The sequence below is a fragment of the Poromitra crassiceps genome (genome assembly GCF_964638095.1).
Source record: "Poromitra crassiceps genome assembly, chromosome: 1".
NCBI classification, from domain to species: domain Eukaryota; kingdom Metazoa; phylum Chordata; class Actinopteri; order Beryciformes; family Melamphaidae; genus Poromitra; species Poromitra crassiceps.
The window spans coordinates 106,135,055-106,159,219 of record NC_139623.1 but is presented as its reverse complement, the minus strand read 5'-3'; the positions used below and the strand labels follow the sequence as shown (position 1 = coordinate 106,159,219).

The window sequence follows — 24,165 nt, the reverse complement described above, 5'->3', positions numbered from 1 at the left end:
TAAATAGCTGTCACATAGAGCGACTGATCGTGTCGCTAGCTAACGTTAGCTTGCCAACCTCGACACTGAATAGAATAACGTTAGCAAATGTTGGAACGTCATGTCTGTCCATATCCTGGAATGGAAGTGATATTAGCACACACGCAGATGACGTTTCTGATGCGATGTGTGAATTATATAAGCCTATGTAATAGAACTTGCAACGACCTGATCATAAATGCTTTTGAATAAGGAACTTGTGGCTTCTTTGTAGCCAAGCGGCTACCATGCTAGTCAAGAAGTTACAATAGCTAGCGTTGGCTTGCTCGCTAACAGGCTAGGAGATTCTAATTCTGGCCAGCGCAGACAGAATGAATGGAATATTGATCTTAAGATCAGCCTTCCCTTTCTCGATTTTAGGGTTGTTACACTTGTGACTTGTAACAACCCCGTTGTAATCATAAGGCATAACATGACTATTGTTTCCAACAACGAACGGGGCCCGGTTGTATAACGTTACATTGCCGATGTCTTCCGTATTTGTTTAGGGGGTTAAATGTACAGCATTGACAGTGGTTCAACTTTAAAGGGTATACTTAAAGTGTTTTACGGCAATTGCGGGCGTAACGCTTTAGGTAATCCCCAGTTACCATGGTAACCGATGATACCTCGAACTGCAGCCAGTCTCTCGACAGAGATGACTTGTAAACACGTTGAAAATGAATCCCCTCATTTGTTACTTCCTTGAGCCGGGTTGTAACATAATTATGAGGGGAGTCATACACCAAAGTAAAAGTTAAAACAATAATTAAAAACTAAGGGAAAATAACTACACAACACAAACTACATTAGCGTAACTGTGTCCTGCAACGGACACCTGGACGCCTGTTTCGTCACGTCCGGGTCAGAGGTCTCTCGACGTGGTTTCCGGTACTTTAGCAGGCATTTCAGATGCTGGATCGCCGCTTTGTGAAAGTGGAACTAATTTATACATCTATATGTGTCAATATGTGGAATTTCATATGAATATGTGCATGGTAACATGTCAAATTACTTTAGGAAAGTGACTTTGATGACAGAAAGCCATAAGACGTGCTTGGGCGACGAGAGTTACTGATCTTTAAAGTTGCTAGCTTGCTAGCTAGCTAACGCTAGCTTTGTCTAAAACACAACAAGGCCAGCTAGGTGGCAATAATGCAGCAAAATGGGACTCAGCGACCACTACAAGCCACTCGCTTTGTTGACTATTACTGGCTTGCTAACCACTGGCTTGCTAACCAGCAGAGCCGCAGAGTGAGCTGTCCGTAACAGGACAAGAGCAGCTTTCAGTTAAGACGCCAGCGGTAGCGTCCGTTCCCCGACTCTGGTAAATCAAAGACACAACTAAAAGAAATTATTTCAACGGTATGTTGCTAGAAAGAAGTTCGACTTCACGTTTTCGCCGTTAAACTACACGGAAACATGACATGATCATTGTAGCAGTGTTTGAAGCACAATTTTAACAGGAGTTTTGTAAAAATATTGTCCGTTGCAGGACTCGCTTCCGTTAAACAAACCGAACAGAAGGTGCAGGGAGAGAGACTGGTCTGAAGGTCTTAAGCCCAATGAGTGCACCAGGCGCAGGTGCACCCAATCAGCCTAACGACCCCACCAACACCTGGGCCGTTTCTCAATACCAAGAATGTATTCTTGTTCTTGGGTTCTTGGGGAGAACGTTCTTGCTAGTCGTTCTTGGAAGAATGAACTTGCTAGGTCACAAGCACACATGACGCTGTTGACAGTTTGAGACGATGCGTTCTTGAGAGTATTGCGCAATACCAGCGCAGAGGCCGCCTGCAGTACTACACAAATAAAAAGCTCAGCTGATGTAGATGCAGCCAATTGTGCTCTGGAACTTTTTGCCATTTTTCGCCATAAATGTTCGTAAAGTGGCACTTATTGAAACCTACTACCCTGTTTGTAGGCATCAAAAGTCATCAGAAATTAATTTAGTGATGAAATAAAACTTTAAATTGTAAAAAACTTTCCGGAGCTTATGGCGTCTTCTCTGCTGCGTTCTCTGCTTATGCCGAAATGCATGCTGGGATATCTGCCTTGCCAAGTTGACACAAGTCACCAACCAGAGCATCCTCGGTAAAGTGGGCGTGTCGAGAACACATCCGGGAATTTTAAGCGTTCTTGGCGAAATGTGAACTTTGTATTGGAACAGTACTTGGGCTGCGACTGATGACGTTTCACAGGGACACAAGAACGCAAGAACACACAAGAACGCTTATTGAGAAACGGCGCAGGCTCCTGCAAGACAGGGCCAGAATGGGTCGTCACACTTTTACATGTTTTATTACAGAAAGTCTATGAAACCCATGACCAAAGTAGCCATACATTCTGTCATTGTTGTTCAAGTTATGGTTGGAATTCTAGTGAAAATAAATGATTACCCTTTTATCTGAGGACCCCTGGAACCCTGTCAAGGACCACTGGGGGTCCCCAGACCACTGGCTTAGTGTACAGCCTCTATTAGCAGAGTCTGCAACAATTGTAAAAATGTCAAGTCTGTCTCTTTTTGAACCTTTATCCTGGGATGGGGCATGGTGGCTCAGTTGGCTAAGGTGAACCTGTGATGTGCTCAGTTCAAATCCAGCCTGGCTCTTTTGTTGCATGTCATCCCCTGCTCTCTCCCATCATCACCCTGGTAAACAATCAACACATTTACTGGGGGGGGGTATCATGTGAAAGCGTAGTCATCAGGCTCTTTTTCGACATTGCCCAGCAGCACATTAATACAACTACCGGTACATAGGGCTGTTCGATTTTGCCTAAAAATAAAAAATAAAATTTCTCTCAAAACTCGATTTTCGATTTCAATTAGATTTTTATACTACTATACTTCTCTAAACATTTGTTGCCCTGCAGAGCTATTTTTTCTTCTTTTTTCATAAGTGACAATTTATGCTTTTACTTTGAAGGCAGAACAACCCAACTTCCTGTTTTAGCCTAACTTGCTATGCCTAACTTCCTGGCTGTTGCTTGCTAACCTGCAGTAACTTGACACTGGTGGATTTGATCGAGCACTCTGTGCTCTGTTGGAGGGATACTCTTGGCAGGGCCGATTTTACCAACGGGCTTACCCGGGCTGAAGCCCGGGGCCCGGGACATCAAGGGGCCAAAAAAAAAAAAAAAAAAAAAAAAAAATTTTGGCGGACCCTTGATGGGTTTTTTTTGGGCCCCCTGTCCAGGGTCTTCGCAAAAAATGTTTTTTTTACTGACGCCATTAATTTTTTTTTGCAGAGTAATAACATCCACTGTGAGAGGGTGTCCACCCGCTATGCCGACCACTCGCAATGCCGACCTTAGGTTTAGGCGTGGAGGGTGGGAGAGGTTAGGTTTTGGGTTAGGGTCTGGGGGAGGTTAGGTTTAGGCGTGGGGGTGGGAGAGGTTAGGTTTTGGGTTAGGGTCTGGGGGAGGTTAGGTTTAGGCATGGGGGCTGGGAGAGGGGAGGTCGGAACAGCGAGAGGTCGGAACAACGACATGGAACCCTGTGAGAGGGCTCCCTAATTTGTAGATGAAATAGTGCAATTCAAAGAATTCATCAAAAACAAAGACAATAAAAGTGTGCGGCACTTGCTTCAAATAATAAGGAAGAGGAACCTGTCATCAGTTTTTCCAAATGTGGATATTGCCTTCAGGATTTACTTAACTCTCCCTGTAACAAATGCCTCTGGAGAGCGCTCCTTTTCAAAACTTGGGCTTGTCAAGAACAGGATACAGTCTACAATGGGACCACAAAGGCTCACCCACTTGACATTGATGTCATTGGAAAGTGACATTGTTAGAACATTGGACTTCACCACTCTAGTCAAACGCTTTGCCACGGCAAAAGTCAGGAAGAAGACATTTCAGGTACGAACAGACTTGAATACTGCTTGATTGATTTGTGCAATAATTGTGAGAATGTGTGTGTGCACTGTAATAATAACAGCAATAATAAATACTAAATAATAAGAATAAAAGTGCTTGTTGTGACATCTCAGTGGCAATGTTGTCTTTCCAATCAGGCTGTTTATGAAAGAACATGATGGCTAAACCTACAGTTTGTGTTTGTAAGTTAGAATGCTGACAGGAGAGCAGGTGGTGACATGAAAGTTAGTGAGAAAAGGAGAAGATACTGAATAATGACATCACAACAGTATAATCCTAATGTTGATTTAAAATGAGATATTCCTTTAAATACGGCTAAAAAAGGTTAAAAAAAAACACTCAAATTTTTTTCCGCCGGCGCCCGTTGGGCGCCGCCGAAGCCCCCCCTTCCGCTTGAGGGGGGGGCCCTGCAGAGATGAATAGCCCAGGGGCCCATGAAGTGTAAAATCGGCCCTGACTCTTGGTTCGATGACTCTTGCGCGTGTGCCTCCGTGACATAATTATATAATATATCAGTGTCTAGAGCTAAGCGACCACCTGTGCTCAGAGTTATATCTGTACTAGAATAACACAAAGTCACAACAGGTATGCGAGGAACTGCGATAGCAGTTAGGAGGAAATTCAGACAGACAGGGTGAGTGAGGTGGGTAACATAACGTTACACTACAGCCATGAAGCAGAAGCAGAAGCTACTCGGTGTCCTCACGTGTTGTTTTGTTGTTATGTGAACTATAAAGGCAACATTTCACCGTCTGGTGTAGGGATGTTCATCAGTTATCGAAAATCGATAATTGATCGTTAAGGAATGGAATCGATCATGTGGAATTGTTATCGATTTTGTTATTATTAATTTTTTATTTTTTATTTTATTTTATTTTTTTGCGGACTAGGTTTGGGTGGAATTTGTTCCTCCTCGCCCCACTCCATTGCACAGCCGACTAACGTGAGGTGGAGCTTCATATAGTCTCTAGTTTTCTGGCTGGGCACGGGCCTTTGTGCCAACAAAACTGTTTTAAACATGGGGAATTCACACCGGCATGCGCCGGGGACAGCAGAGTGTTGGAGAGGAGACACATTGAAATAAAGAGTTCATTGAGGAGAACACGTTGTCTTTCGTATTTTCTGCCATAGACATTCATTTTGTAAAAAATATATATATATATTAAAAAAATATTATTATTAATATGATCGATAATCGATAATTGATTGTTAATTTTCCCCGATTTTCGATTATGGAAAATTTTCAAAATGAACATCCCTAGTCTGGTGATAACGTCTGTGTTCGTGTGCGTGTGTGTGTGTTGTGGGTGGCAATCGTTATCTTGTACAGCCCGCAGTGCAACACTTTTTGGAGGTGTTGAAATAAGTTCATTGTGCTCATGTGCTGCTCTCTTTAGTAGCCAGTAGTCGTCACAGAGAGACTCCAGAGAGACTTTACAGCGGGGAGAAGGGACGAGCACCTTAAACAGCATTCGTACATGAGAGAGAGCCCCCGCCATAACGTAATTTACCCTAGTTAAAGTGTAAATCGATTTGATGATTTTCATTTTTTTTACATCGTCCTAACTAATTAATTCGATTACGATTCAAAATCGATTTATCGACCAGCCCTACCGGTACATACGATTCTTCTGTTCAGCCCTGTCCCAGTGCACTGGAGTAGTTGGTGATTCAGTGGTTTGCTCAAGCGCACCTTGACGGCATCAGACAGGACAGTACTAAATACTTATTCACTTTCACTCTCAGATTTTCCCTGCCAGTTTGGGATTTGAACTCTTTCACCGTCAACAGAATACTGTTGACGGTGAAAGTGCAAACCGCAGTATTCCGGTGTGTTTATGTTGAAAACACAGCAGGCTTGTGACTGTACTCTCCACCCAGCTTGTTGCTGTTGACGTAGCAACAAACGATCGCCTGCTGTTCCACTGTCACTAATTAGTCTGCCATAGGCTCATTTCACAGCAACCTTTTGGGGTGGTAAAGCAGGAAATAATGCAGGTGCAATAATCATTAGCATTAATGAGGGCATGTGACCTGGCACTGGAACACATGGGCCGTTTCTCAATAAGGGTTCTTGTGTGTTCTTGTGTCCCTGTGTAACGTCATCAGTCGCAGTCCAAGTACTGTTCCAATGCAAAGTTCACATTTCGCCAAGAACGCTTAAAATTCCCGGATGTGTTCTCGACATGCCCACTTTTTTTTTCTCCATTTGTCTATAGAACACAAACAAAACAAAACAGGCTCAGACACAAGAAAAGAAAAGAAAGAAAAAAACATACAACATAATGAAGATTCAACATCACAGTGGTGCTACAGTACCAGCCATGTAAGGTGTTTATGTGCTTACAGGCGATGTACTTGAGATCTCACGCAAGAGGGTCTATAGGAAACCAGCCGGGCGAGTCACCCGTCGCCCCTAACCTCATCGAGGTAGGCTAAAGACGGGTCCCATATAGTTAGACATTTTCTAAGTAAGTTGGTTCTCAGGAACCTGAGTCTCTCCATCCATATAACAGAGATCATGTCCATCAACCACAATTGGAAAGAGGGTGAAGAAGAGGGGGACTTCCATTCCTTAAGAATTATTTTTTTGGCAACAGTTGTCCCCAGTGTCAGAGATTGTTGCACAGCTGTAGGGAAGTCGAGAGAGGACTCCGAGCAGCCAAAGATGGTGAGTTCTGCCTCCGGCTGAAGGGTTATTTCGTAGGCCTTAGAGTACCAGTCAAATATTTTGGCCCATAATCCGGTCAGTGAAGGGCAGAACCAGAAGGCATGAGACAGAGTGTCGACATGCCCACTTTACCGAGGATGCTCTGGTTGGTGACTTGTGTCAACTTGGCAAGGCACATATCCCAACATTCATTTCGGCATAAGCGGAGGCAGAACGCAGCAGAGAAGACGCCATAAGCTCCGGGAAGTTTTTTTTTACAATTTAAAGTTTTATTTCATCACTAAATTCATTTCTGATTACTTTTGATGCCTACAAGCCAGGATAATAGGTTTCAATAAGTGCCACTTCACAAACATTTATGGGAACATTTACGAAAAATGGCAAAAAGCTCCAGAGCACAATTGGCTGCTGCATCTACATCAGCTGAGCTTTTTATTTGTGTAGTACTGCAGGCGGCCTCTGCGCTGGTATTGCGCAATGCCCTCAAGAACGCATCGTCTCAAACTGCCAAGAGTGTCATGTGTGCTTGTGACCTAGCAAGTTAATTCTTCCAAGAACGACTAGCAAGAACGTTCTCCCCAAGAACACAAGAACGAGAAATGGCCCTAAACAGAATGGAAGCATAATTAGTGGTATTAGCGTACAGCTGCTTTACTTCCTGCTTTTACCACCTCAAAAGGGTTGCTGTGAAATGGGTCCATTCAGTGGCGTTCTCTGCTCTGTTGATCTACTTTTCAGGGTGCCAGCACAACCGAGAAAGACAAATGGGTCCGTTCAAACCAAGTTATCAGAAGTCTGAAGTCCGTTGGTTTTGATTTGGCCAGGGTGATTCTTAAGCTACAAACTATAATAATAAAAAACTACCTCACCTCACCAGCAGAAGAGCTGTGCAGACATTCTGCATGGTAACATTTCATTGATAAGTAGAAGCTAGCTTTATGAGCTTTTGTTTCCCTCAGATTGGGAGAGCAGTACTACAGAGATGCCATGGAGCAATGCCACAACTACAATGCCAGGCTTTGTGCCGAGAGAAGCGTCCGAATGCCCTTCCTCGACTCTCAGACCGGTGTGGCTCAGAGCAACTGCTACATCTGGATGGAGAAGAGACACAGGGGGCCAGGTGATACACACACACACACACACACACACACACGCTTGCACACACAGACATCGAGAAGACCCCTATGAAATCACATGACAAGAAGGCCTAAGGGCAACATTTTGTATACACTTGGGAAAGGCTCAAATGAGATAATTTCTACAACACATAGCAGGCTTTCTTTTTTTCACTGGGCCAAACTGCACAGCTTTACAACTAGCTGTGCCTCTGTGCCGTTTGAAGGAAACTGAAGGATAAATGTAGACTTTTCCTGTCCATGTATAAAAAAAACGGTCAAGCTCTCCCTTCAGCTGACTGTATTGTAGCATCATGTACAGGAGTGGTAATAAAGCTTTTCCTGAAGAGGCGAGACGCTCCTGCACACTGACTTCACTAAAGCAATACTTTTTTTATTCAAAATGCAACGTTTCGGTCAACCGACCTTCATCTGGCATATGACAAGACAGAGAAATAAGGCCTGTTTAAATAGGCAACATGAGTATAAAATCAACCAATAGGAACAGGGCAATTCTTATGGGTTGATTTTATACTCCTTATACAGCCCTTATTTCTCTGTCTTGTCTACAGTATGCCAGATGAAGGTGGTCGATTGACCAAAACGTTGCACTTTGAATAAAAACGTATTGCTTTAGTGAAGTCAGTGTGCGGGAGTTTCTTGCCTCTTCTAGTTGTCCTACTACTCCGATGCACCTGACGCACACGGCAGTGCAGAGATCATTTCTTTAATAAGGCTTTTCCTGTCATGCCTCAGGCATGGCTCCAGGGCAGCTGTACACCTACCCATCCAGGAGGTGGAGGAAGAAACGGAGAGCTCACCCTCCAGAGGACCCGCGCCTCATCTTCCCTCCTGTGAAGCCAGGTACTGCAAGATTTAGCTCTGCCCATGTAGACATTTCAGCAATAAGAGTAATATACCATTATCATAATCTCACAAACCAGCCTGTCTCTTCCATAGGGCCATATGATTTCCGCAAAACGGAAAAAACGGACAGAATCATGGAATTTGGTAATAAAAATGGAATCAACTGTAAAACATGGAATATTGCAGAATTTTCCATAATTTGGCTGAAATTGATAAAAGTAGGCCTATTCATCAAAATAAGAAGTAGATCTAATTATCGTAGTAACCTAAATGATTTCATAATTGTAAAATAGGCTTAGAGAAATTATTCAGTTTTCGATTGGGGTGTTTTAAGAGGGGGGTCGGCCTTGCGTGGGACCCTTACTGCACCTCACAACTTCACCTTGAGAAACATGTCAAAGAGGCTGTCTGAGAGAGCCAAGTCTTTAAAAAAAAGAAAAAATATCACTCCTAAGGCCTCAATTAAAATGGAAAAAACTTAATTTGTGGAATAAAATCGATCTCCTTGATCAGCCAACAAAACGGTCATTTTCAATTGTTTGAGAGAGCAAAAAGGCAGACCGGGGAAAAGGCTTCACTGCCCGGCTGCTCTCCCTCTGCTGCACATACAGCCCACTCCGGTCCTGAGCATTACGCAGGCATATAGACGGTTTTAACTTGACAACAAAAACATTCTAAATTGAACCCCCGCTCACTTGCTGTTGCAGTGTTTGCTATGGACATAAAAGAAAAAAAAACATTCAAGTGCAGGACTGACCATTCCGTGAAAACCGTCTATACAGCTGAGCAGTGAAAACAAAAGTAACGATGTCGAGTGAATATTTCTGCAGTTTGCCGAATGCTGAGAAAAAGGAAGTGCTGTGGGGTTGCGCTCTGGTGAAAACCGTCTATAAGGAAATATCAATCCCCTCGCTGATGGGCTCATTTGCCAGTATTTCATAACCAGTTTAATAGTTCTGTGTGTAGGGATTTAATTACAAACATTATGTCCCGTTCTTTTTAATAGCCTGCATCATCATATCGCATAGCAGCGCCAAGTCACGCCCTCTTCTGCATTCAGCATACAAACCAAGGGATTTCATCTGCCATTCATTTTTTGATCTACATTTAGTAAAATTTTTATAAAAATAGTTTTACTTGGTCAAACCAAGCGATTCAACTATGTTTAGAATCAGGAGAGACATAACATTTCACCTGGACTGGGCGGGGGACAAAAAAACATTTCTTTTTAATCTATTTTTATGAATTAAAAATGATTTAATAATCGATTAAAAATCGAATATTAAAATAATAAAGCCAACGAAAATCGAATTTAATTATAGAGTCAGATTGACAGCCCTAGTGCACAGTTGCTCAACTTTGCATCATTGATGACATCACTCACTGATGACATCACAGTTATGTCACAATGTCTATAACATCATCAGTGATGGCACAATTGCCCGAGTGTAACCAAAAACCACAATTGCAAAGTGATGTCACATCAGATACAAACAGATAAAAGTAGAAGAATGTGAGATGAGGAGAGCTCTTCAGTGCATACAAGAACATAGCCTTCCCTGCATTTCGGGCCTTGTATTCCCAGAGGTTCAGGATATCCTGCCTTATTTTGACCGGATATCCTGCCTTATTTTGACCGGATATCCTGCCTTATTTTGACCGGATATCCTGCCCTATTTTGACTGGATATCCTGCCTTATTTTGACCGGATATCCTGCCTTATTTTGACCGGATATCCTGCCTTATTTTGACCGGATATCCTGCCTTATTTTGACCGGCTATCCTGCCTTATTTTGACCGGATATCCTGCCCTATTTTGACCGGATATCCTGCCTTATTTTGACCGGATATCCTGCCTTATTTTGACCGGATATCCTGCCCTATTTTGACTGGATATCCTGCCTTATTTTGAACGGATATCCTGCCTTATTTTGACCGGATATCCTGCCTTATTTTGACAGGATATCCTGCCTTATTTTGACTGGATATCCTGCCTTATTTTGACAGGATATCCTGCATTATTTTGACCGGATATCCTGCCTTATTTTGACCTGCTATCCTGCCTTATTTTGACCGGATATCCTGCCTTATATTTTGACCGGATATCCTGCCTTATTTTGACAGGATATCCTGCCTTATTTTGACCGGATATCCTGCCTTATTTTGACCGGATATCCTGCCTTATTTTGACCGGCTATCCTGCCTTATTTTGACCGGATATCCTGCCCTATTTTGACTGGATATCCTGCCTTATTTTGACTGGATATCCTGCCTTATTTTGACCGGATATCCTGCCTTATTTTGACAGGATATCCTGCATTATTTTGACCGGATATCCTGCCTTATTTTGACCTGCTATCCTGCCTTATTTTGACCGGATATCCTGCCTTATTTTGACCGGATATCCTGCCTTATTTTGACGGGATATCCTGCCTTATTTTGACCGGATATCCTGCCTTATTTTGACCGGATATCCTGCCTTATTTTGACCGGCTATCCTGCCTTATTTTGACCGGATATCCTGCCCTATTTTGACTGGATATCCTGTAGAGCTGCACAATATATCGTTTCAGTATCGTCATCGCAATGTGCGCATGCGCAATACTCACATCGCAGAACGCGCAATGTCATAGGATAAGGCAAAGTAACTCAAACATGTCATGCTATAACTCTTTTGCTGGTTGATACTCAGCATTAGCACACTAGCATCCTGCCAATCACTCTGGCTGCAGCTAAAAACACTTGCTACGATGTCACCACGCAGGTTACCCACTACCTTCTTAAAGGGACAAGGCTTGGTGAGCTAATCAAGTCATTTGGTGAAAATTCCTGTATTCTTTCATATCGCAATATATATCGCAGAAACCAAATATATTGCAATGTCTGTTTTTTCCAATATCGTGCAGCCCTAATATCCTGCCTTATTTTGACTGGATATCCTGCCTTATTTTGACCGGATATCCTGCCTTATTTTGACCGGATATCCTGCCTTATTTTGACTGGATATCCTGCCTTATTTTGACCGGATATCCTGCCTTATTTTGACCGGATATCCTGCCTTATTTTGACCGGATATCCTGCCTTATTTTGACCGGATATCCTGCCCTATTTTGACTGGATATCCTGCCTTATTTTGACCGGATATCCTGCCCTATTTTGACTGGATATCCTGCCTTATTTTGACCGGATATCCTGCCTTATTTTGACCGGATATCCTGCCCTATTTTGACTGGATATCCTGCCTTATTTTGACCGGATATCCTGCCTTATTTTGACCGGATATCCTGCCTTATTTTGACCGGATATCCTGCCTTATTTTGACCGGATATCCTGCCCTATTTTGACTGGATATCCTGCCTTATTTTGACCGGATATCCTGCCCTATTTTGACTGGATATCCTGCCTTATTTTGACCGGATATCCTGCCTTATTTTGACCGGATATCCTGCCCTATTTTGACTGGATATCCTGCCTTATTTTGACCGGATATCCTGCCTTATTTTGACCGGATATCCTGCCTTATTTTGACTGGATATCCTGCCTTATTTTGACCGGATATCCTGCCTTATTTTGACCGGATATCCTGCCCTATTTTGACTGGATATCCTGCCTTATTTTGACCGGATATCCTGCCTTATTTTGACCGGATATCCTGCCTTATTTTGACTGGATATCCTGCCCTATTTTGACTGGATATCCTGCCCTATTTTGACTGCATATCCTGCCTTATTTTGACCGGATATCCTGCCCTATTTTGACCGGATATCCTGCCTTATTTGACTGGATATCCTGCCTTATTTTGACCGGATATCCTGCCTTATTTTGACCGGATATCCTGCCTTATTTTGACCGGATGTCCTGCCTTATTTTGACCGGATATCCTGCCTTATTTTGACCGGATATCCTGCATTATTTTGACCGGATATCCTGCCTTATTTTGACCTGCTATCCTGCCTTATTTTGACCGGATATCCTGCCTTATTTTGACTGGATATCCTGCCTTATTTTGACGGGATATCCTGCCTTATTTTGACAGGATATCCTGCCTTATTTTGACCGGATATCCTGCCTTATTTTGACCGGCTATCCTGCCTTATTTTGACCGGATATCCTGCCTTATTTTGACCGGATATCCTGCCCTATTTTGACTGGATATCCTGCCTTATTTTCACTGGATATCCTGCCTTATTTTGACTGGATATCCTGCCTTATTTTGACCGGATATCCTGCCTTATTTTGACCGGATATCCTGCCTTATTTTGACTGGATATCCTGCCTTATTTTGACCGGATATCCTGCCTTATTTTGACTGGATATCCTGCCTTATTTTGACCGGATATCCTGCCTTATTTTGACCGGATATCCTGCCCTATTTTGACTGGATATCCTGCCTTATTTTGACCGGATATCCTGCCCTATTTTGACTAGATATCCTGCCTTATTTTGACCGGATATCCTGCCTTATTTTGACCGGATATCCTGCCCTATTTTGACTGGATATCCTGCCTTATTTTGACCGGATATCCTGCCTTATTTTGACCGGATATCCTGCCTTATTTTGACTGGATATCCTGCCTTATTTTGACCGGATATCCTGCCCTATTTTGACTGGATATCCTGCCCTATTTTGACTGGATATCCTGCCTTATTTTGACCGGATATCCTGCCCTATTTTGACCGGATATCCTGCCTTATTTGACTGGATATCCTGCCTTATTTTGACCGGATATCCTGCCTTATTTTGACCGGATATCCTGCCTTATTTTGACTGGATATCCTGCCTTATTTTGACCGGATATCCTGCCTTATTTTGACTGGATGCCCTGCCTTATTTTGACTGGATATCCTGCCTTACTTTTTGACCAACTTTGAGAGCTGCTGAAATATAGATGGGTAGGTGGGAGCATTTGTAAATTGCAGGAGCCAACGCGTCTGTTTGAGAGAGACTACCATTATCATGAAAAAAAAAAAGAATGTAAATGTTTGATATATCTTTTCTTAAATAATGATCATATTTGCTGCTCATCCAAAAAGCAAAATAGTTAACGCTCTGGTGTGAGTGGTGATTTTCAGTCTGCGCGTTAATATTTGAATTAATGGGGGCGTTATGCAATGGTTTCGAACATGATTGAGCGGATCAGAATGAGGACCGATTGGAATAAATAGCAGTGGATTGGGATTTGGATTGGAATGTATTGCTGTATGTTTTGTTGTTGATGTTGCATACAACTAATTTGTGTTATTTCTTCCTAGAGCTGGATTTAAACTTGAAGAAAGACGTGCTGGTGTCGTCAGACGGCAGCAGTCTGGAGGCTCTGCTGAAGGGGGACTCGCTGGACAAGCGAGGCTCGGCAGAGCTCCGGGAAGAAGAGCCCAACCTGAGCGACATCACCCCCGGCCTGAACCCTGCAGCCCGCATCAGAAAGGTTTGCTGTCTCCAGCATTAGAGCTGGGTGTAAAACAGGGCTGGGGACTTGAACAGAAAATGCATGGTGAATTCCAAGTCAATTGTTGGAATTGGAATGTTACCCAACTCTAAGAAAACAGAATTGGAAATTGAATTGGAATGACTGGAAACATGACTCCACTCCTTGGAGATTTGCTAAACATTCTAAAACATGAATGAAATAAAACACAGTTAAACAAATCAAATACATTCCAACCTAGTGTGTAGATTATTATGACATGTTATGCATCAAATGCCACCTGAAAGGAAAGTGGTGGGGCGTACACACACACCCACCATTGCTGGGCCTCATCATGTTTCTATTTAGATAATTCTGCATAATAATATCATACCCCAGAGGGGGTTGGACTTGGAGGGGTTGTATCTGCCTTAGGACTGTCAAAATTGGCCCAAAATTATGTTCGAATATTCCTTCCAAACAAAACATATAATATATTTTTTGTGCATGTGTGTGTGTGTGTCCATACAATGGCAAACCAATACAATCAGAGAGACTATAACTACTTTATAGTTATAGGTATATTTATTTCAACACAATTTTTTTTTATTTCAACATAAACATTGCTTTTTTTCATATTTATTCAGTCAGTGCTAGTACAGTTGTAACCTACACTTTTGTAATGTTTTTAAATAACCATTATTATAATAATAATAATAATAATAATAATAATAATAATAATAATAATAAAATATAATTTTTTCAGATTTTGAACATTCTTTAATTTTTTTTATTCAAATCGATATTCAAATATACAGTAGAATATTCTTTGACAGCCCTAATCTGCCATAACTCCTCTCTCTCCACTGTCTGTAAACACAGAGAATCCTGGAGACAGACGACTTCATGGATGACCTGGATGATGAAGACTATGAGGAAGACACGCCTAAAAGAAAAAAAGGAAAGGGGAAGGTGAGGCAGGAGTTAATATCGCGGGCGTCTGGATAGTGTAGAGGTAAAAGCACTCTTCTACGGGTTCAATTCCCAGTAGCGGTACCTCCGGCTTGGTCAGATGTTCCTACAGACACAAATGGCCATGTCTGCAGGTGGGAAGCCGGTGGAGTATGAGTCCTGGTCACTGCACTAGTGCCTCCTCTGGTCAGTCAGAGCGCCTGGTTGAGGGGAGGGGAACTGGGGGAAATAGCATGACCCTCGCACACATTATGTCCTGCTGGTGAATGTGCTCACTGTCAGGTTAAAAGAAGTGGCTGGCGACTGCGCATGTATCGGAGGAAGCATGTGCTAGTCTACGGCTCTCTCCAGATTGGCAGAGCCGGTGGAGCAATGTCTGGGACAGGGAATTGGCCAAGTACAATTGGGGAGAAAAAATCTGAAGAAAACTGTAGCTAATATCACAATTGATTATTTCTGCCCCATGATACCTATTGTCACATTTTTGTATCGCGATATATTGAATTGCGATATATCGTCCCATTGCAAACACCCCAAAGTGTGTGCAGCATCCCAGCTTGCCTGTGGTCTCTCCTGACGTCTTGCTCTGGGTCTCCAGGGACGAGGAGTGAGCAGCGGCAGCAGGAAGAAGCTGGACGCGGCGGCGCTGGAGGACAGAGACAAGCCGTACGCCTGTGACAGTGAGTCCAGAGGGGGGAGGAGCCTCTGACAGTGAGTCCAGAGGGGGGAGGAGCCTGTGACAGTGAGTCCAGAGGGGGGAGGAGCCTCTGACAGTGAGTCCAGAGGGGGGAGGAGCCTGTGACAGTTATTCCAGAGGGGGGAGGAACCTGTGACAGTGAGTCCAGACGGGCACGTCACGTCCTCTTCCAGGTTCAGCATGGGACCTAAGGGATTTCATTCCCCATTCATTTTCCAATAGACAATTCGAAAAATCATTACTTGGTCAAACCAAGTGATTCAGCTACAGTATATTCACAATCAGGAGAGAGAGACCATGGATTAGAACATTTCACTTGGACCACAACTAGGAAAAAAAAAAAAAAAAACATACACACACACACACACACACACACACACACACACACACACACACACACACACAGACAGAGGGGATTGTGATTTTGTTGTTGTTGGTGTTTGTTTTGGTCCGAGTGAAATATTCTATGGTCTCTCTCTCCTTATTCTGAATATAGCTGAATCACTCGGTTTGACCAAGTCAAAAGGATTTTATTAAATGAATGGGAAATCTCTTAAGTCGCATGCCAAACACGGAGGAGTGCAGGCCTATGTCAAGCGGCTGCGGTACGGCTCCGTGCAGCTGCCTGAACAGACCCACACCTACGTCATCTGTCAGACGCATGCAGGATCTGACAAAAATAGAACAGGTGCGTGTTTTTTCCGTACCGCATGTATCGCCCATCTATTAACATGGGCGAGAGAGTCTGTTTCAGCAGCAGTACCAGATCTGCACGGAGCCGTACCGCATCTGCTGGACATTGGGTTTACGAAGCAACCAATCAAGCAAGACTTACACAAAGTTGTTGCCCCTCTTGCTCATTCTCGATCACCTTGTAAATGTGAAATCTGCTGCATTTTCTTGTGTTTTGTCACTCTAATATCACACATTTCTTTGCCTTTGACCTGCATTGCATAGTTTTCCATGGGCGGGGAAATGGTTGTTCCACTTCTTCTGTGTTTTTAAACTACCAGTCTGTATTGCTTAATGGTATTCTCCTCTGGGGTATCCTCTTCTCTGTGGGTCTGTTTCTCTGAGTCTCTGTCTGTGCTCTCTCGTCTCCTCTCTCTTCTCTCTTTCAGACACTATCAAACAAAAGCATATTTCAAAACCTTCTGAAAGAGGTATATTTCTCTCATTCCTTTTTTACTCCAGTCTGCCTGTCTTTTTTGTCTTCACTGACTGTTTATTGTTTTGTTTTTTCTGTCTGTGTTAACAAGTAGAATTGTTCTCCGTGTAGATCAGCTCATAGATTAATGTGTTAGTCTGCACTATTATAACTTCAATCAATTGGCCATTTATTGAAATTTGATCAACCAGCTTTAGAAGAGTGCCACGTTATTATAATCCAGAACTAATGATCAGCTTTTTCTTTGCCAATCTGACCCTACACTCTTTATAGATGTGGATTAACTAGAGGCTGCTGGACCCCACTTTTGTTTTTTTGTCTCCTTGCTCTGTCTTTACTGCGTTACTGTTCATTTCCTTGCCTTTTTATTCTTTATTATTCCTCCTCAACACCTCTGCATCCTGTCTCTTGTCCCACTCCCCATGTTTTACACTGAAATGGTGCCTCTGCTTTGGTTTTGAACTGTTTTGACATTTGCTTGTGCTGTGGGTGTGTGTGTGTGTGTGTGTGTGTGTGTGTGTGTGTGTGTGTGTGTGTGTGTGTGTGTGTGTGTGTGTGTGTGTGTGTGTGTGTGTGTGTGTGTGTGTGTGTGTGTGTGTGTGTGTGTGTGTGTGTACAGGAGCAATGTCTTCAAATCTGGCTGCCACTGTACGCCGTCGCCTCGCATGTGACCGGCCGCCTAAGACAGTTTGAACAGAGCACTGACCCACAGAGTTCAGTTTAACCTAAGACAGTTTGAACAGAGCGCTGACCCAGAGAGTTCAGTTTAACCTAAGACAGTTTGAACAGAGTGCTGACCCAGAGAGTTCAGTTTGACCTAAGACAGTTTGAACAGAGCGCTGACCCAGAGAGTTCAGTTTAACCTAAGACAGTTTGAACAGAGCGCTGACCCAGAGAGTTCAGTTTAACCTAAGACAGTTTGAACAGAGCGCTGACCCAGAGAGTTCAGTTTAACTTAAGACAGTTTGAACAGAGCGCTGACCCAGAGAGTTCAGTTTAACCTAAGACAGTTTGAACAGAGCGCTGACCCAGAGAGTTCAGTTTAACCTAAGACAGTTTGAACAGAGCGCTGACCCAGAGAGTTCAGTTTAACCTAAGACAGTTTGAACAGAGCGCTGACCCAGAGAGTTCAGTTTATCCTAAGACAGTTTGAACAGAGCGCTGACCCAGAGAGTTCAGTTTAACCTAAGACAGTTTGAACAGAGCGCTGACCCAGAGAGTTCAGTTTAACCTAAGACAGTTTGAACAGAGCACTGACCCAGAGGTTCAGTTTAACCTAAGACAGTTTGAACAGAGCGCTGACCCAGAGAGTTCAGTTTAACCTAAGACAGTTTGAACAGAGCGCTGACCCAGAGAGTTCAGTTTAACCTAAGACAGTTTGAACAGAGCGCTGACCCAGAGAGTTCAGTTTAACCTAAGACAGTTTGAACAGAGCGCTGACCCAGAGAGTTCAGTTGAACCTAAGACAGTTTGAACAGAGCGCTGACCCAGAGAGTTCAGTTTAACCTAAGACAGTTTGAACAGAGCGCTGACCCAGAGAGTTCAGTTTAACCTAAGACAGTTTGAACAGAGCGCTGACCCACAGAGTTCAGTTTAACCTAAGACAGTTTGAACAGAGCGCTGACCCAGAGAGTTCAGTTTAACCTAAGACAGTTTGAACAGAGCGCTGACCCACAGAGTTCAGTTTAACCTAAGACAGTTTGAACAGAGCGCTGACCCAGAGAGTTCAGTTTAACCTAAGACAGTTTGAACAGAGCGCTGACCCAGAGAATTCAGTTTAACCTAAGACAGTTTGAACAGAGCGCTGACCCAGAGAGTTCAGTTTAACCTAAGACAGTTTGAACAGAGCGCTGACCCACAGAGTTCAGTTTAACCTAAGACAGTTTGAACAGAGCGCTGACCCAGAGAGTTCAGTTTAACCTAAGACAGTTTGAACAGAGCGCTGACCCAGAGAGTTCAGTTTAACCTAAGACAGTTTGAACAGAGCGCTGACCCAGAGAGTTCAGTTTAACCTAAGACAGTTTGAACAGAGCGCTGACCCAGAGAGTTCAGTTTAACCTAAGACAGTTTGAACAGAGCGCTGACCCAGAGAGTTCAGTTTAACCTAAGACAGTTTGAACAGAGCGCCGACCCAGAGAGTTCAGTTTAACCTAAGACAGTTTGAACAGAGCGCTGACCCAGAGAGTTCAGTTTAACCTAAGACAGTTTGAACAGAGCGCTGACCCAGAGAGTTCAGTTTAACCTAAGACAGTTTGAACAGAGCGCTGACCCAGAGAGTTCAGTTTAACCTAAGACAGTTTGAACAGAGCGCTGACCCAGAGAGTTCAGTTGAACCTAAGACAGTTTGAACAGAGCGCTGACCCAGAGAGTTCAGTTTAACCTAAGACAGTTTGAACAGAGCGCTGACCCAGAGAGTTCAGTTTAACCTAAGACAGTTTGAACAGAGCGCTGACCCACAGAGTTCAGTTTAACCTAAGACAGTTTGAACAGAGCGCTGACCCAGAGAGTTCAGTTTAACCTAAGACAGTTTGAACAGAGCGCTGACCCACAGAGTTCAGTTTAACCTAAGACAGTTTGAACAGAGCGCTGACCCACAGAGTTCAGTTTAACCTAAGACAGTTTGAACAGAGCACTGACCCAGAGAGTTCAGTTTAACCTAAGACAGTTTGAACAGAGCGCTGACCCACAGAGTTCAGTTTGACCTAAGACAGTTTGAACAGAGCGCTGACCCAGAGAGTTCAGTTTAACCTAAGACAGTTTGAACAGAGCGCTGACCCAGAGAGTTCAGTTTAACCTAAGACAGTTTGAACAGAGCGCTGACCCAGAGAGTTCAGTTTAACCTAAGACAGTTTGAACAGAGCGCTGACCCAGAGAGTTCAGTTTAACCTAAGACAGTTTGAACAGAGCGCTGACCCAGAGAGTTCAGTTTAACCTAAGACAGTTTGAACAGAGCGCTGACCCACAGAGTTCAGTTTAACCTAAGACAGTTTGAACAGAGCGCTGACCCAGAGAGTTCAGTTTAACCTAAGACAGTTTGAACAGAGCGCTGACCCAGAGAGTTCAGTTTAACCTAAGACAGTTTGAACAGAGCGCTGACCCAGAGAGTTCAGTTTAACCTAAGACAGTTTGAACAGAGCGCTGACCCACAGAGTTCAGTTTAACCTAAGACAGTTTGAACAGAGCGCTGACCCACAGAGTTCAGTTTAACCTAAGACAGTTTGAACAGAGCGCTGACCCAGAGAGTTCAGTTTAACCTAAGACAGTTTGAACAGAGCGCTGACCCAGAGAGTTCAGTTTAACTTAAGACAGTTTGAACAGAGCGCTGACCCAGAGAGTTCAGTTTAACCTAAGACAGTTTGAACAGAGCGCTGACCCAGAGAGTTCAGTTTAACCTAAGACAGTTTGAACAGAGCGCTGACCCAGATAGTTCAGTTTAACCTAAGACAGTTTGAACAGAGCGCTGACCCACAGAGTTCAGTTTAACCTAAGACAGTTTGAACAGAGCGCTGACCCAGAGAGTTCAGTTTAACCTAAGACAGTTTGAACAGAGCGCTGACCCAGAGAGTTCAGTTTAACCTAAGACAGTTTGAACAGAGCGCTGACCCAGAGAGTTCAGTTTAACCTAAGACAGTTTGAACAGAGCGCTGACCCACAGAGTTCAGTTTAACCAGACAGTTTGAACAGAGCGCTGACCCACAGAGTTCAGTTTAACCTAAGACAGTTTGAACAGAGCGCTGACCCAGAGAGTTCAGTTTAACCTAAGACAGTTTGAACAGAGCGCTGACCCAGAGAGTTCAGTTTAACCAGACAGTTTGAACAGAGCGCTGACCCAGAGAGTTCAGTTTAACCGTTGAGGAAGTGAAAATGAGAGTGAACGACTGCATCTCTGTTTGAGTGCGAGAGAAAGGGAAAAGTGTGGAAATGAAAGAGGAAGTGGCTCGCTCGTGATAAACCTCAGACTCGCCGGAGGACAACGGTAACGCAGCGCGCGCTCTGTCCTCTCTTCATCCTGATGTCCATGAAGCCTCCTTAGACACACTGCGCGCTCTGTTGATGTTTGATACAATATGTATTCTAATTAGAGCAAGTCACAGCTTTCCATTCACATATATTAGACATCAAAAGCACAGTGGGAAAGAATCAAGATGTGCAATTTGAATGGCAATATACTGTACAGAGATCTGCATATACACTCAAGTCAGATGAGACTCTGAAGTGAAAGTAGTCATTTGACCGCAAATTAAATTTCTGTTTATGATTTTCCAAGGACTGTACACACACACACACACACACACACACACACACACACACACACACACACACACACACACACACACCATTGCTTAGTTTCTGTCAGTGTTTCTTATTAACGGGGAAATGACTGCTTAGCGACCAATTGACAAGCAAACAGCTGTCTGAAGTGTAGCACTACCTGCCCTGGTGTTCCTCTTCTTTTCTGACACTGTGCTACATGCCTGGCTGCCATAGAACCCCATCAAGCCGATGCGATGCCCAACGCATGTCTCTCAAAACCTTTCTTTCATAGCATAGAAACATCCTTCATTTATCACATCCCTCTCTGATTTCAGTGCCAAGTATATCATGTCATCGTGACGATCTTGCTCTTCTAAAAAAATGTAGGGGAGGTCACAGCATCTTATTGTGTGGAGATTTCCCTGCTGCATATTATCACTTCAGCAACATTAAGGCCCACTGGACTCTGTGAGAGTATTACCGCCATACTGTAGCAAAGTTAAAGGTAGAGAAAAGACATGGCACAGACATAGGAATGATCTAATTTATGATCATATACAGTAAAGTCAAGTTGCATGCAGGAGGCCGTTATGGACTTTCAATTCCATGGAGGTGATTTGCAAAATTTTGGCAAGTACATTTATGGACTGTCACCCCACTTCAGCCAATTGGTGCTTTGAATCTGCATCTATGTGCCTATTACACTGAACAAACATGTATGTGCCTATTACACCGAACAAAAGAAAAAACGACTTGCACATTCTTTACCAGCAACTGGAATGCTGTGATATACTTCCCCCCTCTGTGAGTGTGAAATGTTTGAATAGAACAGGCTCGTGCACATATTATCATCAAGCAATCTATTGATGAACAAAATGTAGGAATGTAGGAGTATGGTAGTTTCGGTTTCGGGCACACCAGAGCACTTGGAAATATCTCACAAACTGTTATCATACAAGATGGCCAACAAACACAGTTATCTGAACCATAGGTACCATGTTAGTGTTTTTGTTATTCGTATTCCTTTGGTCATGAGCAAAAACGATAGCAGCAGAAAGAAGCAGTCACTCCTCTCGTTCCATTACTTTCAGCACTGGCTGAACTTCATACTCGCACATTCTTTGTTTTCATACATGTTGTGTTTTCTGGTTTTGGTGGCAGTCTGTGGGAAGCGCTACAAGAACCGTCCTGGCCTGAGCTACCACTACGCCCACTCCCACCTGGCTGAGGAGGAGGGCGAGGAGAAGGAGGAGCTGGAGATCAGCGAGCCGGCCCCACCCATACCAGAAGAACCCAAAAGTAAGTGTGGGAGGGTCCCAGACAGTCACTGCAGAATTCATGTGTGTTGTTTTGCTGGACTTTTGAGTCACTGGGCGCTCCTGCACGTTCGGGTTGTTTCCATCTCGCTTCTCAGCTCCCAAGAAAGGCCCAGATGGTCTCGCGTTGCCCAATAATTACTGCGATTTCTGCCTGGGAGACTCCAGCACCAACCACAAGACGGGCCAGTCGGAAGAGCTGGTGTCCTGCTCTGACTGCGGGCGCTCAGGTAGGTACAAGCCAGTCGGCTGTGGAACAGAGCAGCCGCAGCAGTAAAAGCCCATCTAGCATGCAGCCTTTACAGTATGGGTGTGAATCACTGCCCATCCATTCTCCCCAATGCAGGTCACCCCTCCTGCCTGCAGTTCACTCCAGTAATGATGGCTGCTGTGAAGACGTACCACTGGCAGTGCATAGAGTGCAAATGCTGCCACATGTGCGGCACCTCAGAGAACGACGTGAGTTCACCTGCAAGAGTCACACCAACACCTCAGTCTCATGGAGTGTGTTTACATGCACACTAATTGACCCATCATTATCTGATTTCTAGAGTTACCAGATTATTCAAGTGATCATGTAACCAGCATAGTGTGATATGCTTTATCAGATAAAGACCGTTATCAGATTATTCAAGTGGACATGTAACCAGCATAGTGTGATACGCTTTATCAGATAAAGACCGTTATCAGATTATTCAAGTGGACATGTAACCAGCATAGTGTGATACGCTTTATCAGATAAAGACCGTTATCAGATTATTCAAGTGGACATGTAACCAGCATAGTGTGATACGCTTTATCAGATAAAGACCGTTAGCAGATTATTCAAGTGGACATGTAACCAGCATAGTGTGATACGCTTTATCAGATAAAGACCGTTATCAGATTATTCAAGTGGACATGTAACCAGCATAGTGTGATACGCTTTATCAGATAAAGGCCGTTATCGGATGATGAGAAATCCGATAAACACACCTAGCTTTTTGCTGAATCCTCTCTTTATTCAATGCATGGTCCAATCTCAATCCTCACTCACGGAGTCACGGACTTTGAGGCGTGTTTTCAAGATTCAAGATTTTTATTGTCACTCTGTAGTACAAGTATCACGTGTGAAATTCTTGTGCTGTGGACTCCGTTTACAACATAGAACAAAAAATAACAGGGCATATGAGTGCAGGAAAACAACAAGAGACACAACAAGCAATAAGGCAGTAGAGTGATAAGACAAGTCAGAGACAGTGGCATATTCACTGCACATAGGTGCACATGGCATGTGCATACTTTAGACATACTTAAACATAGTTGACGTTCTGTTTGCACAGGTGCAAATTGCATATACCTAATTAAACATACAATTAAACATTAGACATACGTAATGGTAACAGCTACAGTACGGTGCAGTACAGCTACTACACTATTTGTGTATGTTAAGGAGTCTCGTGGCCTGCGGGAAGAAACTGTCCCTCAAGCGATTTGTGTGTGCTTTTGGGACCCTGTATCTCCTCCCTGAGGGTAACAGGGAGAACAGGCTGTTGTGGGGATGGTTTGTGTCTTTGATGATCTTCAGGGACCTCCTGAGGCACCGCTGATTATACAGTTCCTGCAGTTCTGGCAGCTCACATCCTGTTACGTGCTGGGCCGCGCGCCTCACTCTTCTTAGCGCCCTGCGGTCCATGGTGGTACAGTTCCCGTACCAGGTGGTGAAGCAGCCAGTCAGCAGGCTTTCAATGGTGCCTCTGTAGAAGTCCCTAAGGATTTCTGGCCTTAGCCCAAATTTCTTCAGGCGCCTGAGTCCGTGTAGTC

The 24,165-nt window shown here is 43.7% G+C and overlaps 1 protein-coding gene across 1 annotated transcript in view; it reads left to right on the top strand.

The window, feature by feature from the left end:
- The window catches only part of dpf2 (double PHD fingers 2), a gene marked incomplete at its 5' end in the record, with an annotated part of 28,206 nt that overhangs the window by 91 nt on the left and 3,950 nt on the right, over nucleotides 1-24,165 (top strand). Inside the window, 8 exons of the mRNA XM_083645497.1 lie at nucleotides 7,528-7,688; nucleotides 8,440-8,547; nucleotides 13,804-13,976; nucleotides 14,838-14,927; nucleotides 15,526-15,607; nucleotides 22,208-22,345; nucleotides 22,461-22,592; nucleotides 22,709-22,821. Of these exons, the coding sequence (XP_083501623.1) occupies nucleotides 7,528-7,688; nucleotides 8,440-8,547; nucleotides 13,804-13,976; nucleotides 14,838-14,927; nucleotides 15,526-15,607; nucleotides 22,208-22,345; nucleotides 22,461-22,592; nucleotides 22,709-22,821 (997 nt within the window). The remainder of the gene's footprint in view (nucleotides 1-7,527; nucleotides 7,689-8,439; nucleotides 8,548-13,803; nucleotides 13,977-14,837; nucleotides 14,928-15,525; nucleotides 15,608-22,207; nucleotides 22,346-22,460; nucleotides 22,593-22,708; nucleotides 22,822-24,165) is intronic.